Raw genomic sequence first — 16,277 nt, forward strand, 5'->3', positions numbered from 1 at the left:
AGGAATCAGGCATTTGGGTTATGCTTCCCCAAAGCCTGGTAGGTATATAAAACTGGAAAAAAAAAAATTCAAACAGATTATAACCAAGATCACAGTTGAGAAAAGTACACTATTTTTTGTTGGGTTTTTTTTGTTTCTTTTTTTTTTCTTTTTTACAGTGATTTCTACTATGGTATGGTTACTCTTAGTTTCACCTGGCCCGCCAAACAGAATCAGAGTCGAGCATGCAGCCCTAGTGACAACGTTCAGCTCTCTGTGAGGACGACCTCCCGCCTCCGGGTACGGTATGAGAACAGCAATGCTGAGATGCTGATTAGTTTTGGAAACTCTGCAAAGTAGACGCGCTCCCCAACGTTGACACTCACCCCCCCCCCCCTTACCCCCCACCTTTCCCACACGCTTTCCCCCTTTTTTCCTGGGGGGGCTGGGGCCAAAGCGATGAAGAGGAAGATGCGAACCCTGGCTGGTACAGCTCTTCGCAATGGGTTCCGGCCGCCGAAGGGATGAGTGAGTCTGGTGCTGCCACAGGGGCGAAGCAGACCACGTGCCTCCAGTCCCTCAGTCCCGGCGTGCCCCGCTACCGGCACCCGACATCCGACGAGGTGCGCCGGCCTTAGGGAAGGCCTTCGCTTTCGATCCCTCTGCCTTTCCTGTGCCGCTTCACTTTCACATCCTCCTCTTCCTCCTGCGGGGACTTGCTTTTCCTTTTCCCAACCCGGGGTGTCCGGGGCGGAGGGAGAGGAGGTGGAGGCGGGGGAGGAGGAAGAGGAGGCGGTGGGGGTGGCGTCTCTCGAGCCATGTGTATGACAGCCTCGATGGTAGCCATGATTGTATCTTGAGTTGCTGCTTGCTCCAATATCAAAGGGTTGAGTGTCGGTCTCTGACCTCTTTTGCTGGGAAGGTCAATGCATTTTTCCAGAACGGGCATTTGGTCTCTGGAGTCTTCGTCAAAGGAAAGGGGTTGCTTCCGAGGACGCCCCCTCCGCTTCTTGACGAAATTATTGCCTGTCTTTGATTGTCTCTGCAGCCGCTTGGCTTTCAGGATCTTGTTCACGTGATCCAGGTTCTTCTTTGTGGACAGGATCTTGGTGTAGTTGCACATCTTGCGCACCTCGCATTGGATTGCTTCAATTTCACGGCGCTTGAACCTTTTTTTCAGTGGTGGGCTGGCTGTTGGGAGACAAGGAGAGAAACAGGGGTAGGTCAAAAAACAGTGAATGGAAACTCTCCTTTGTCTGCTTTCAGCATCATGGAGACTAGATGTTTCAAGCCCAGTAGGCTGAATATGAGTACTGAAGAAGCAATGGATATGAGAAGGGACCCTGCATAGAAAGGCAACTAAAAAACAATTAAAAGATCATTTATTACAGTCCCAGAAGAATTGCTGTTATCTCCTTTTTTACTGCCCTAGATGAAAACACAACTTTGACTATTAAGCAGTCTTCAGAGATTTCTCTCCGTCTCTCCCCTCTTCTAGAGAAACAAAGCTTTTCTACATCAACATGGGTTCACTTTGTTCTCATTTCTAAAACTCTAGTGGGAGGGAAGGTAGGGCTGCGGAGCATAGCTGTCATATTGGTTGACCATAACTACTAAACTTTCTATACCCCAAACATACTCATGATGTCTTCACTCTGTCCTTTAATTCTTGCCATGGATGCCAGTTCATATGAAAAGTGTTTGTTACTGAAACTAGTGGGCAGAGACAAGCTGTGTGGGTCACGTCACCTGTGGCAAATTCATTACCCCTGCCTGAGTTTCTTTACTATCACCTCTGTAGATACTAGCTGAAACTACTCAGTCATATAATTGACTTCAATGGCCCCTGAAGTAAGCTTACTCCTGGTTCAGATCACTTACTTTAGATCTGAGTGAAGTCCAAAGTAGTTAAGACTCTTGCCAAGGTCACATTGTGAGTCATTGTCAGAGCTGGAAAGAGTACCCAGCATTTCTTGGCTACTGGTCCTTTGCTTAGGACACGAGACCTTGTTTGTTTTTCTTAAATTGTCTCATTGTCCTTTACTGAACGTGGCATCTGTTCAGAGTTCAGGATTTGCACACAGATTAAAAGTAACTACCCCTTTGTGAGAGAAACAAAATGTATTAATTCTGCTATTGCAATAACTGGTGCTCTCTTTCACTCCTAACATATCCGTTCTGCGCTGCTGGAAAAGAAATGATGGAGTTCAGAATTTCTTTTCAGTAAAGAATAAAACATCCCACTACATTATCCTCAGCCCACATCTACTTGCAAACTTAATTTACACCTGACTGTCAAGCCGTCATTTTGGTTTGAAATACTTAAAGTTTCCAGAGCAGCCAAGATTTCGAGAAAGGTTCGTTTGGGGCTTATCACTCCCTTCATGGCTAACAGGCTAATCTATCGAGAGTTTAAATAAAGTTGCTATTGTAGCATTTTCTGTAGATAACCAGGAGCAGTCAAGTGGTAGAATCTCCTTTTGCTCGCTATGAGCTATGATGGATTCAGCATACAAGCTTCACTCACTGGTCTCCCCTCTTGGAGAACACAAATTATTGGCTCTTGTACCACCATGTTGCTTAGATTCAGCAAAGAGCTTGCGTAAACAAACCCAAGTTACAATGCAAGAAGTAGGAGTGAGTCATAAACAAAACACAGACATATGCTCTCTTATAAATAAAGACCTGGATGGCCAACTTCCCAAAGTCTGGTTTTTATTAATTACAAAACAAAATACATTTTCCATATGTAACCCACTCCCCACACCAAAAAGAAAAATAAAAACCACTTGCAGTTTGTGATTCACAGAGGACAAAAGAAAAGAGGAATGTAGTCATTTTGGTACCAAAGAAAAAGAGAAAGGAAATGAAATATCCAAGTTGCTCAGGAGAAGCTAACAAGTTGCACAAAATTCCTCTCAAGTAGGTCACCCCTAAAAAGTGTGGATGCAAGAGCCTTAAGGGCAAGTGACAGTGAGCTATTTCTCAGTCATCTGATCAAAAAAAGGTTAAATCCCTGCCACACAAAACGATTATTCTCATCTGGCCTCACTCGTAATGGACATATATAGTCCCAATATTTCCAGCCCTAAGCATTTGACTCCTTTGAGTTCCTCCCAGATCTTGAGAGTAGCTTCAAGTCAGAAGATTTAAGAAATCAAACATTTTGCATGCACTTCATATTCACTGTCCACCTTTTGCCTTTTATTATTGTCAGGGAACATTTTCAAGATTTTTTTTTTTAAATTCTCATATTGAAGATGCAATTTTTTTTCCAGGAAGTAAAACCAAAATTCTTCAGTTGATGATGGAAGTCTTGAATTTGGAAAATTTAACAGAAATACAGGAAAAATTGCAAGGTTCTTGGTGAAATCAGGAGATTTGGCATTACTCTCAGCTTTCATTGGAAAGAAAGTAAGCCAAAGGACAGGAAACAAATTTGAAATAAAGCATTAGCCAAGTATCTGCCAAGATTTTTCTGTAGTCAGTTGTTTCTGCAGCTTAGTGAAGATCACAATCAATGAAGATCTGTTCTGTACAGTCCATGGAGGATGACCTGAATTTCTAAAATGGGAACTCAATGCAATTTAAGGTGACCATGGACACTCTTCTGACACCCTGATACTGGATAAGGAAGGTGCAGGTCTCCTGTACACCCAAGAGGTCAAGGTCACCCAGGCTGACTGTCCTGAGTGGAGCCTGATGTTGAGTAGACAGTGCCTGAGTGGAGCAAAGGTAGGCATCTGCTTTTTGCCAAACTGCCTAGCTCTCCAAAAATAACTGACACGCAGACAGTTATGGGTAGATACCTACACTTACATTTAAATCTATAAGCTGAACAGTACTCTCAGTGTCTTCCTTCACATTGTTTCGATACCTTTTTGCCCTCCTAAAACTTTGCAAGCTGACAGTCCATTTCCTTTTGGACTGAAACTCATTTTCTCATTTAGAAAAAAATCTTCTGTGCTATTTTGTGCTGGCTTACTGCACTAATTTTTCTTTCATAGATGCTTTGGGGTGTTTATGACTTTCTCAGGAAGTTTGTTAGAAGCTACTAATAATGTTTTTGCTTTTCTTCCTAGCAAGCCTCTGAACATGCAAGATCTAGAAACTATTTGAGCTGTGTTACATAGTCTGCCAATAGTCAGAATGCATGTACTGAATAAGTAATATGCTTTCAAGTCAGGCTTTTTGAAGGAGATATTAGGAAACCCAGTATTATTTTGACTACTAGGAGACAGGGACATCTGATTCTATATTTGGTGTAGAGAGACTATGCGGAAAAGAGTCTTATGGGTCTGCAGGGGGAAGATTTGATGAGGTGTGCATATGACAAAATATCAGGGAAATCTGCCAAAATAAACCACTATTGAAGTGAGAGCCATTAGGTGTTATCAACTCATCTGGAAGCTCTTGGTGAGCAATCTTTGATACAAAATATTTTCCTATATTGCCATGTGATATACTGCTCTGCTGAAAACCAAAGCGAAGTACTAATCTTTTCCATTTTATCCAAACAGACCTTGCCCAACCCTGGACCTAAGTTGGTCTGCGTTGTTTTTAGGCTTTGTTGTTCTTTTCCTGCACATACTTTGCTGTTTGCATGTGGAAATCTTGCTTTTGGAGGAAGACTTCTGTCTTGCTCTATCTGGTGGAATTCATCTAGAAGGGGTAGAAGAGGAGGTGGGGAATAGGACACTATGTCTGCACACAGGCATATGAAAAAAGTAATATGCTCCTACAGAGATGATACAACATGGTGGCAACCTCCAGGTGCTAGGGATGTATGGGGGAACACTTTTTTGCCTGGGCACAGTTATTTCCCTGCACCTCCTCGGGCTGCATGGCCAACGCGCTACCTCCGTGAAGGCCTGAAGCTATTTGGCAAAATCCAGCCCAAAGTGAAAAGAAACTAGAAATACCTGGCGCAGCACAGGAGCCTGTACTTTTCCTTCATCCTTTTCCCACTCTCCAAACAAGCTGACCCAGCTGCCCCAAACAAGCAAGAACCCACGCTAGTCTTAAAGCCCAGCTCTACACATTTAAAATAAAGCACAGGGAGGCCCAGTGTTTCTCCTCTCCCTGGAGTACACAGATGCAGTGAGGCTCCTTCTCACAGACACAGACAAATTGAGACGACCTCAGGCCATGCCCAAAAGTCACGCAGGATTGATATGATGCTGGAAATAGCTTCCGAGGCAAAGAGAGAAATCTCTACCAAAAATGTACATTTCCAGGGGTAGCTTAGAGCAGGCTGGAGGACCCACTCCAGCACCGTGGTGTTGAGCAAGGAGGTGAACCCAGGTAGAGCAGACCCCTTGGAAGTTCTCCATCAGCCCCTAACTTTATTCTGGATGGTTCTGTTATGTCTGCAGCACTAAAATCCTTGTTACTGCCTGTCATTCTCCATCCCTTCAGAGCTGCCCAAGGCCACTCGCAAGAGAAGACTGTTTGCACAACAGCTGGGCTCAGTTTGTCGACTTGGTTTGAATGGAGGAATTTTCAAAGAGCTCGCTATTAATTACAGGAAACCCATAGCACTGTCCTGTTTTCCCATTAACACAGTTTCTTTCAGTTTTCAACTAAATTATTTCAACATCTGGGCTACAGATAAACCAACAATTTAATTAGACTTCTGAAAATGGAAGGAATGAACTATGCAGTCAAGCATACACTTTCATCTTGAAACTGATCATAAAATATTTGTGTGCTTTCATTCTCCGCTGCATTAAAAATCTGTCCTTAGTTTATATGTAGGAAAGTATTAAAGACTAAACAGAGAATCCTGATTTTTTTTAATATAAAAATTTATCTTTATAGAGGCTACTTTACCGCATGGATCCCTTGTTTTCACTATTTATTCAGGAAATGAAAGGAAAATCAAAAGGAGTGCACTGACACAGCACTTGGAGTTGAATAATTAAATATGTAATCATTCCATAACTCAGTGACACAAGTGCATTTTTTTGTGAAGGTGGAATCAAATGTTTGACAAGACTGTGGAGCTCCTAATGGCTGCATGTAGGGTAATGTACTATGGGTTCCCCATTCACTGGGAATTAAGACACAATGCAAGATTGAGTTCTCTATCCATGCCCAAGGAAAGGCATGATGATGCCTGAATGACTTGGCTCAATTTCTGACTGTATAAAGCTATCACCTTTCTGATCTGATTCAAAATAGAAGCACAAAATATAAGTTGATTGAAAAACATGCTATTCTGACTTATTTATTCTGATATATTTTAAATCACTGTTCATTGCCCCAGACAATTTTGCATTTGCAAGACAGAATATTATGCTAAAATCACTGAAGTATGCAGAAATAAATCTCAGCTGCTCCTTAGCTATTCACTGGGTATTCGGCATGTTCATGCTACAGGGATGGGAACATTCAAATAAATGAACAACGGGGCTGAGAAAGAAACCCAAGAGTCTTGCTTCAAGAGTCCCTTGCTAGACCATACGGGCTGGTGCTACTTGTGTCCTCATTATTGCACAAGTGGTGGTATGTGAATAAAATAGATTTGATATGCCAAGATATGATCATGATAAGAAGTGTTAGAAAAATTACAGCCTGATTATCACATTAGATACGCACATTTGCAGCTACTTCTCCAACCGGGAAGAGCAGTACAAGCACATGTTGTTTGGTGCTGTGCCAGAGGGAAGAAGATGGGAAAGAAATCGAGGGGGTGGAGGGAAACAACGTTACCTGCTTCAGATGCTGATGATGATGAAGGTAGGAGAGATAATACTGGAGTCGGCATTGCAACACTGTCAACAGCTGCTGGTTTCCTTCTGGTCATCATGTTACAGGCAGAACTTTCCATTTTACCATGAAGTGAAGTCTGGTCTGCTTTTAAGTGGGGACCTGCAATTCCTGGGGAAGGAAACAAAATCTGGATGAATATTGATGAAGCAACAAGTTTGGGGAATATCTGGAAAAGAATAGTCACTTGCTGTCCTTGCTGCCCCCATATATTTCTGTATTTGCCTGTGTATGTGCCTGTAACATGGTCTTGGTAGCAGCAAGAATCATCATCATTACTGTTTTTGGTAATTTTGCTTACGGATGTGCCATCATTGATCTTGATAAAGAATGGTAAACCAACATAATAATTCCACATTACTATTTTTTCTTCTCCAAGCAAACATACATCCTGGTGTATGTATAAAGACAGATATGCTTCATATCTCGATATAGTGGGATTGCCTATTTGTCGTTTCCCGGATAGTTTATTCTCCACACACACTTACATACTTCTCTTCTGTAATGACTTGACTTGGTGGGTGTTTCATCTGAGTAGGGAGCAGGCATCAGGAACAGCCTCAATATGTAATTCCCTGTCTAAAGCACATTAAGCTTGTACTTACTTTTTTGGAATTCCCTTCGTAATGAAAATTTACCTTACAACTCATCAAAGGGGTGGGAGTTTAAAAAAAAAGAACACTTTGTCATACCTTTTTCTACCTAGGGATTGCAATGCAGAAAAAGTGAGTAGTAGAAATATACCAGAAAGGTCAAATATCCAAGAAAAATAAAAGTTGAGCACTCAGGGCTGGTAGATTCCTCTCTTAACAATGTTTCTCAAACTCTCTTATGACTCAAACCCATTTTGTTTGCTTGTAAATGTGTCAAATTTAAACTGCTGGGACAGAAATTTTATGTATTAGGTATTTGCCTAATATACCTGAATATGTATCCACCCAGTTATATGTAATATTTGTGTGAGTTCATGTGTGTATATACATATTGCATATATATCTATAAGTATATGAATTTACCAAGTGGAAAGGCAGCTAAAATGCCTCCGTCACTTTTTACAATAAGACTGGGAGGTTTTTTTCCCATTTTAGAAAACTCTTAGCAGTTGCTGCTTTGTAAAAATCCAGCAGCCCTATTCTCATGAGACTGGCACAAAGGTCTGCTAGGGTGAGGACTTTCTGTTGTGTCTTTGCCAATTTATGAAAATCTCTCCCACCCTCTGTGACGTTTGGCTTCAACATATCCAGGACAGACATTCATTTTTTAAAGTCAATCCTTCATAAATTCCTTCTATTTTCAAATCTCCATCTGGACATGGGCCTCCAATAAAATGCATCAGATTTTGGCAATTACATGACCATTCAAAAAATCACAGGGCAGCTAAGGTTGGAAGGCTCCTCTTGAGATCACCTAGTCCACCCCACACTGCTCAAGGGTCAGGTAGAGCAGGTTACCCTGGACCATGTCTTGTCAGTTTTTAATATCTCCAAGGAGGGAGACTCCACAACTTCTCTGTGCAACCTGTTCATCCTCAGTGTAAAAATATGTTGTTCAGACATAACCTCACGTGTTTCAGTTTGTGCCCACTGCCTCTTGTCCTGTCACTGGGCACAACTGAGTGTGTGGCTCACTCGGGGAAGTGATGGCTCCATTTTCTTTACTCTTGCCCATCAGACATTTGTACACATGGGTAAGATCCCCCTGAACCTTCTCTTCTCCAGGCTGAACAGCCCCATCCTTTCCTCACAGAAAAGATGCTCCAGACCCTTAATCATCTTTGTGGCCTTTCGTTGGATTCTCCCTCATATGTCCATGTCTCTGTTGTACTGAGGAGCCCAGAATTGGACACAGTATTCCAGGTGTGGCCTCGCCAGTGCTGAATAAAGGCGAAGGATCACCTCCCTTGACATGCTGGCAATGCTTCTCCTAATGCAGCCCAGGAAGCTGTGGGCCTTCTTTGCTGCAAGTGCACATTATTGGATCATGGTCACCTTGGTGTCCACCAGGACCCCCAGGGCCTTTTCTGCCAAGCTGCTTTCCAGCTGGTCAGCCCCCAACAGGTACTGGTACATGGGGTTAGTCCTCCCCACATGCAGGACTTTGCATTTTCCCTTGTTGAACATCATGAGGTTCCTGTCAGCCCATTTCTCCAGCCTATTGACATTCCTATGTATGGCAGCATGACACTCTGGCACATCAACCACTCCTCACGGTTTTGGATCTCCATATTTGTCAAGGGTGTGCTCTAGCCCTCACCCCAGTCACTAATTAACATGCTAAATACTTTTTGGCCCCTGTATCAAATCCTGAGGTGCACCACTAATGACTGCCCTCTAGCTGGACTTTGTGCCACTGATCACAACCCTTTGAGCCCAGCAGTTCATCCAGTTTTCAGTCCATCACAGTGTACATTTATCTAGTCTGTATTTCATCAGTCTGTCTATAAGGAGCTTACAGAAGATGGGGCCAAAAGTCTTGCTAAAGTCAAGATGAGCAACATCAGATTGGTCAGGTAGGATTTCCCCTTCATAAATCTATGCTAACTCCCAATCATCTTTTTCTCCTTCATATATTTGGAAATGCTTTCCAGGATTATTTGCTGCATCACCTTTCCAGGGATTGTGATGAGGCTGACCAACCTATTGCTCCCTGGGTCTTTCTTCTTGCTCTTACTGGACTGACATTTGCTCTCTTCTAGTCCTCAGGATCTTGTCCTGATCACCAAGACCTTTCAAAAATAATTGAGAGTGGCCTCACAATGATACCAGCCAGCTCTCTCAACACTTTTGGGTGCATCCTGTCAAGTCCCATGGACTTATGTATGTCCAGTTTGTTTTAACTGTTCCCTAACAGGATCCACCTCCACTAAGAGTAAGTTTCCTTTCCTCACCAGTCTCAGAGGCCTGGGATTCCTGAAGGCCAGTCTTACCAGTAAAGATCAGGGCAAAGAAGACAATGAGTACCTTGGTCTTTTGCCACCAGGGTCCCTGTTTGATTCAGCAGTGGGCCCACATTTTCCCTATGCTGCCTTTTGCTGCTTATGTACCTGTAGAAACATCTCTTGTTGCCTTTCTGCTCTTGCTAGATTCAACTCCACACATGCTTTGACTTCCTAAGCCCATCCTTACATGCTTGGACATTGTCTCTATAGTTCTTTGGGTCACCTGTTCTTGCTTCCACCTCTTTTTTGCTTCCTTTTAATGTCTGACATTACTCAGGAGCTCCTTGGCCATTCATGCAAGTCTCCTGCTACCTTTGCTTGATTTGATTTACCACTCAGATTTGGTTTGGTATGTCTCCACAATTTCCCTGATCCAAGCCCCAGGCCAGCAGCAAACTTCTCTGGACAACAGGTCAGGTCAGCAGATGGGGGCCTCTATCTCCTGTAGCAGTGAGTTCCCACTGCTACCCCTGGCTGCACCTGGATAGCACTTGGTAGTTCCTCAAGGAGTTCCCACACGGACCCTGATACCTAGAGTCACAGAACCTTAGAATCATTTAGGTTGGAAAAGACTTTTAAGACCATTGAGTCCAACTGTCAACCTAACACTTCCAAGTCCACCACTAAACCATGTTGGTTTCCTTTTTTCCAGGCTAAACAACCCCGGTTCCCTCAGTCTCTCCTCATAAGACTTGTGCTCCAGACCCCTCACCAGCTTCATTGCTCTTCTTTGGATCCACTCCAGCATCTCAGTATCTTTCTTGTAGTGAGGGGCCCAGAACTGAACACAGTATGTGAGGTGTGGCCTCACCAGTGCCGAGTGCAGGGGCACGAAACCTGCCCTGCTCCTGCTGGCCACACTATTGCTGATACAGGCCAGGACGCTGTTGGCCTTCTTGGCCACCTGGGCACACTGCCGGCTCATGTTCAGCCAGCTGTCAGCCAGCAACCCCAGGTCCTTTTCCGCCGGGCAGCTCTCCAGCCACATCTTCCCAAGCCTGTAGTGTTGCACGGGGTTGTTGTGACCCAGGTGCAGGATCCGGCACTGAGCCTTGTTGACCCTCATACAGTTGGCCTCAGACCACCAATCCAGCCTGTCCAGATCCCTCTGCAGAGCCTTCCTGCCCTCAGGCAGATCAGTACTCCTGCCCAACTTGGTATCGTCTGCAAACTTACTAAGGGAGCACTTGATCCTCTTGTCCAGATCACTGATAAAGAGATTAAACAGGACTGGCCCAGTACTGAGCGCTGGGGAACACCGCTTGTGACCAGCCACCAATTCCATTCAGCACAACTCTTCGGGCCTGACAATCCAGACAGTTCTTACCCAGCAAAGAGTAAACCTGTTCAGGCCATTAGCAGCCATTTCCTCCAGCAGAATGCTGTGGGAAACAGTGTCAAAAGCTTTACTAAAGTCCATGTAAACAAAATCCACCACCTTTCCTTCATCCACTAAGTGGGTCACTTTGTTCTAGAATGAGATCAGGTTGTTCAAGCAGGACGTACATTTCATAAACCCATGCTGACCGGGTCTGATCACCTGGTTGTCCTGTACGTGCCGTGTGATGGCACTCAGGATGATCTGCTCCATAACCTTCCCTGGCACCGAGGTCAGACTGTCAGGCCTGTAGTTCCCCAGTTCCTCCTTCCAGCCCTTCTTGTAGATGGGAGTCACATTTGCTCACCTCCAGTCAGCTGGGATCTCCCCGGTTAGCCAGGACTGCTGACAAATGATGGAGAGCGGCTTGGTGAGCATGTCCACCAGCTCCCTCAGTACCCTTGGGTGGATCCCATCCAGCTCCATAGACTTGTGTGTGTCCAAGTGGTGCAGCAGGTCGCTAACCATTTCCCCTGGGATTACGGGGGCTTCATTCTGCTCCCTGTCTTCCAGCTCAGGGACCGGGTACCCAGAGAACAACTGGTCCTACTATTAAAGACTGAGGCAAAGAAGGCATTAAGTATTTAATCCTTTCCTCATCCTTTCCCAGAAGATCAAGAAGCTCTCGAAGCAGAGCCAGAAACTGCTACACAAACTTTTGTGTCTGTTGGCTGTGCTCAGCCTCTCCAACGAGGCTACAATGAATCAACACTTCCTTGTATTTGCAGCTTGGAGCTGCTATGAACAGACCCAACCTTTGTCTCTTGCACATGAAATGAGAAATATTAGACCTGTGGGTTGTCTCAGAAACTGTGGAAGAGATCTCCAGCAGACTCCAGCACAGAACTGCACTGGTGAGAGGTGTCTGAAAGACAGGTCTACAGAATGGGACAGTATGGGATAGGAGTCCTGATGAACCTGTGACCTGATATCAACCTGTGGACTTAATGGAGGAGAACGGGTCTGAGTGCAGAACTAATCAGGAGTGAGACAGAATTACAGGTCATGGTTTGATGGAGATATGTAGAGGAGTCTCTGCCTATTAGACCATACATCCTTCCAGAGCCTCAAATCCAGTATTAAGCATCTCAAATTGTATCCATTCTACTTCAAACTCTCTCTGCTCAGCTTCTCTATTGCAAATGAGAACAATAATATACCCCTCATCTCAAGAGCAGTGCTGTGAAAATAAAATTATCAACATTCATGAAACAATCTTCTTTTCATACCAAGGCTTAGAAATGTGGAATAATTGAGACATGATATCACACACTGAATAGCGAGAGGAAAATCCAACTACCCAATAGCTGTTCATTAGGTCGAGTGCCATACATTGACTAAAATAGCGTCCCATAGAATAAATGGGATATTTGACTAGGTAGTTACGCCTATGGGATCACAGCACTATGGAACTGTGCATATGCAAAACTGAGGTTTCACTCCATAGTGCTTGAGTTTGAGCCTTAACATTATTTATTCATGAATGTAGTTTGTGAGCAAGAGATGTGCATATGTGGGCGTATGTATCAATACACATACATATATATGCATGTGCATATGGTACATAATAATGCTAACAACCTCATAAATTGAACATCTGGTTCTAATTAAACTGAAGGGCCTATATACAGAGCCGTATGAAAACATGCAGCTGTAACCTGTTGACCTCTATTGATAAAAAAAAAAGTCTCTGTGAAGCTGTGCTTCAACATATCAAGGGACAGTCATTCATTTTTTCAAAGGTAATCCCTCACAAACCACTTATCCTCTCAAATCTCTACCTGCACACAGTGTTTGCATTAGGGACCTTGATTTATGGATTCCCACTCCTTGGATGGAGAGGCTGACTTCCTGTTGCCGTGGTTACTTGGATCTTGGTTCAAGGTTAAACTACTCCCAAATCAAAATCAGTGGCAGGCACAGCATCTAACAGCCAGGTTATTGACTACCCTAGGATGCTTAAAGGTCAAAGACCAAAGTGCTGCTTACTGCCTTTGGGGTGAGTCAATATTTTCAATATTTTTATTCTGTTTCTTCTGAAGAAGTAGTTGCTGCTCAATTACCACCTATCTGGGTTTAGCAAGGTCATACAAATCATTGAGGAAAATCCTCCCCCTACAGAAGAGATACAAATGTAATGAATTACTTCAAAGTCTACATGGCCCAACTGCAGCTCATCGCCGGTGAATCATGGGTTCAGCCATCTGTCTTTTGTTTTAGGCACTTGGTTTCTTCAGCCTATATCACTCACCTCACTGAAATTCTCATCTAAATTGAAGAACAGGAGTAATTTATGGATCTGGAGCAGCCAATAAGGAAGAGCCATCAGGTTTCTTTCACAGATACCAAAATGCAGAGACTCCAAGGCACCTTTGGAAACCCACGGAGTTGCAGTGATTTGCTCACAAGACTGTGATTCACGCTGCAGTAGTGGGAGGTCTATCCCTTGACCAGATGGACCTGCTGGTGTGGTATCATCACCTTTTGTTGGACTTTTTCTTCTGATTTGGGGTGCTCTGTCCAGAAGACCCTTACATAAGAGAATGCCCCCAGTTCAACCCATCTTTGAATCAGGTGAAAATAAATCATCTGCAACACCATTACAGGCGGCTCAGGGTTTAAAATTCACGTACGCACATCCATGATTCCAGTGTATTTTATCCTTTGCTGCTGCTCCAGAGAGAGAACAAGATGATGCATACAGGTGGCCTGATTCAGATCTTATTTACCATGTGTCTGTTGATCTTTGTGCATTTCCTCCAAATTAGAGCCTGTTTCATCAACCGAAAGACTCATACCTTAACTTCCCTGAGTCCTGCTGATACCACGGACAACATTGCCTGCACGTGCAAGTGAGCAACAGGCAGCAAAGCAGGGAAGAAATCAATCATTATTTGTTTGATGAGAAAGGGCAAAGGGAAAGGACAGCTTCAAAAGCAAGGGCAGACCTGAAAGAGATTATCAAGAACCTCAAACAATGATGGCATGATTATAAATAAACAATCAGAATGATCATAACTAAACGGGTGACTCAGGAGTAGCATTATTGTAGCTCAAGGCAGACTGGCAGAAAGCCTGTGTGTGAGGAACACAATACTGATGTGAAACTGGCCTTTTTCTTAAAGATTTATGGGTCCCCTGGTACTTTGGATAAAAAAGCTGACATTCTTCATTCACTGGCGAAGCAACTTATGAGTTCTGACTGATAAGTAATACATTAATTTTAAAGGCCTAGTCATTATTATTGTTGTTATTAAGTACTTACGTTGCAAGTAACGTGGTCGAGCTCCACTGTGCTAGGCTCTGTACAAATGGATTAATTAACTATCCTTGCTTTACTGTTAAATCATGCTCACTCTGCTTATTGCATTCATCTGTTTTCTCTCATGGTGTACTTACATGGAAAAGTTCTTGGACAACATCCACATTTTCTTCTTTTATTTGTGTACAGAATCTAGCACAATGCGCACCCAAGCTGGAACTCTAAGTGCCAGTTGAAAAGAGGTAATAAATATTAATTTGCCATTGGAAAAGAGAGAACATCAGCTGATAAAAATTGATCTCAGAGAAGCTTCTGCTAGGGAAGATTTTTCTTTAGAGAGTCCATTGCATTGGATTTCATACTCCCCACAGACTTCTGGAAATCCAGGGCTGTACTTAAATTGTTTATGCATCTGACCATTATTATCAGAAAACTCTTACAGACGATTTTCCTCCCAGTCTTGTTGCACAATGTAGCTACGCAACGCGGCTGTACAGGAATGCACGTCTAAACATGAAGCTACTCATCGTACTTGCGTTTTGATAACTCCTCCGTTTTGAATAAGAACCAGAAGAAACCTCGTATCTGGGTGAATCTTTTCTTAAGGCTGATTTTAAATAAATCGGTCAAAAGTTGGGCATTGCATCATATTCCAGAAGGGAGAAGTGAATTACTATGTGATAAATGTAGTTAAGGAAAGTAATTATTCTTCTTAAAGTAATATTATTACCTTTCTAACTTATGGAATTCATTTCCCTGGCTTCTATTTGACGTGTCTTATCATTTAAAAATAACTGTACTTTTAATGTACGGCACTACTTTATGGCTTTAGGTCCTTTTATCTTCCTCCCTCTTCCACCACTGCATTAGAAACTTCAAATTCCACCTCTTCTGTGAGGGATTTTCTATTCTGCAGGCTGTGTCCCCCTGAATAAAACCAAGTTCCTGTAGAATAATAATAAAAAATTACTCCATTGCCAACAGGCAAAAATTTAAGACACGGAGACTGATTTATTTCATTCCAGCTATTTTCCTACTCTTTTTTTTTTTTTTTAAATCAGGATAGTGTTAGAGAAAGAAAGAGGGAGACCGAGAAAGCCATCATTAGATAGATCTTCTGATCTTTATCTGCAGTAGCACAGTCAGAAGAGCTAATGCTATGATGATAGCTTTGAAATCTCTTAGGAATTGGATAAAGAGAAGCGATAGTGATGAACTCCCAGCTAATAAACACAGAGTGCTTATTTCTGCAGAATGATCAATTTCCAGATGTCCTGAGGCTTGTCTGATACAGTTGATTTACTCATTCTCCCTCACTTCACTAATAAAGCTCAAGTCCAACATCAGATTAGAGAAGAGCCACATTTCTTAAAGGGGCAGGAGGAGGGCTGGCATCGTGGCACGCAAATGCTGGGAGACATACTAATCTCTTCTGCCTCCTTCTATAACCACCGAGCTGTCTTAAACAGCCGCCTTCCTCTGCTGAAATCATACACTTTATCCGCTTTGGGTTAGTACAGTAATACAGACAATTAATTTGTTATCTTGTTAGTGGAAATTTAATGCAATGATCTAAAAGAACTCTTACATATTGTGATAAACTTTAGTGCCTCCAGGGCGCTTCTCTTCCATAGGACTCATTTCACATCCCATCCATTATGTAAATGAGATGTGGAAATAGTTTAGTTCCCCTAATGTATCTGTACACTGATGGATTGCACAAAGTCAGCCCTACTGAAACTAATGAGGTTAAATGCATCTTGCCATTCCTTTCTACTCGGGTGAATCTCTGCGCCTGAGTTCGAGGAACGCGCTGCAAGTCTTCCTCTTCGCTTCTTTACGACGGTAATTGTGTTTCCTGACAGGGAGCACAGTGGCAACTGCTGCATACCTGAAGCTTCTAAGGCGTTCCTCAAGCAAGCAGAGCAGCTGCTGTTGCTATATACATC

The 16,277-nt window shown here is 43.1% G+C and overlaps 1 protein-coding gene across 1 annotated transcript in view; it reads right to left on the bottom strand.

Moving 5' to 3' along the window:
- Positions 1-613: 613 nt before the first annotated feature.
- LOC309415081 (SET-binding protein-like) overlaps positions 614-16,277 on the bottom strand; it is a gene marked incomplete at its 3' end in the record, with an annotated part of 246,554 nt that continues 230,890 nt past the window's right edge. Inside the window, 2 exon segments of the mRNA XM_082012495.1 lie at positions 614-1,170; positions 6,694-6,861. Coding sequence (XP_081868621.1) covers positions 614-1,170; positions 6,694-6,861 — 725 coding nt within the window.

The sequence above is a fragment of the Phaethon aethereus genome (genome assembly GCF_964289735.1).
Source record: "Phaethon aethereus genome assembly, chromosome: W".
NCBI classification, from domain to species: domain Eukaryota; kingdom Metazoa; phylum Chordata; class Aves; order Phaethontiformes; family Phaethontidae; genus Phaethon; species Phaethon aethereus.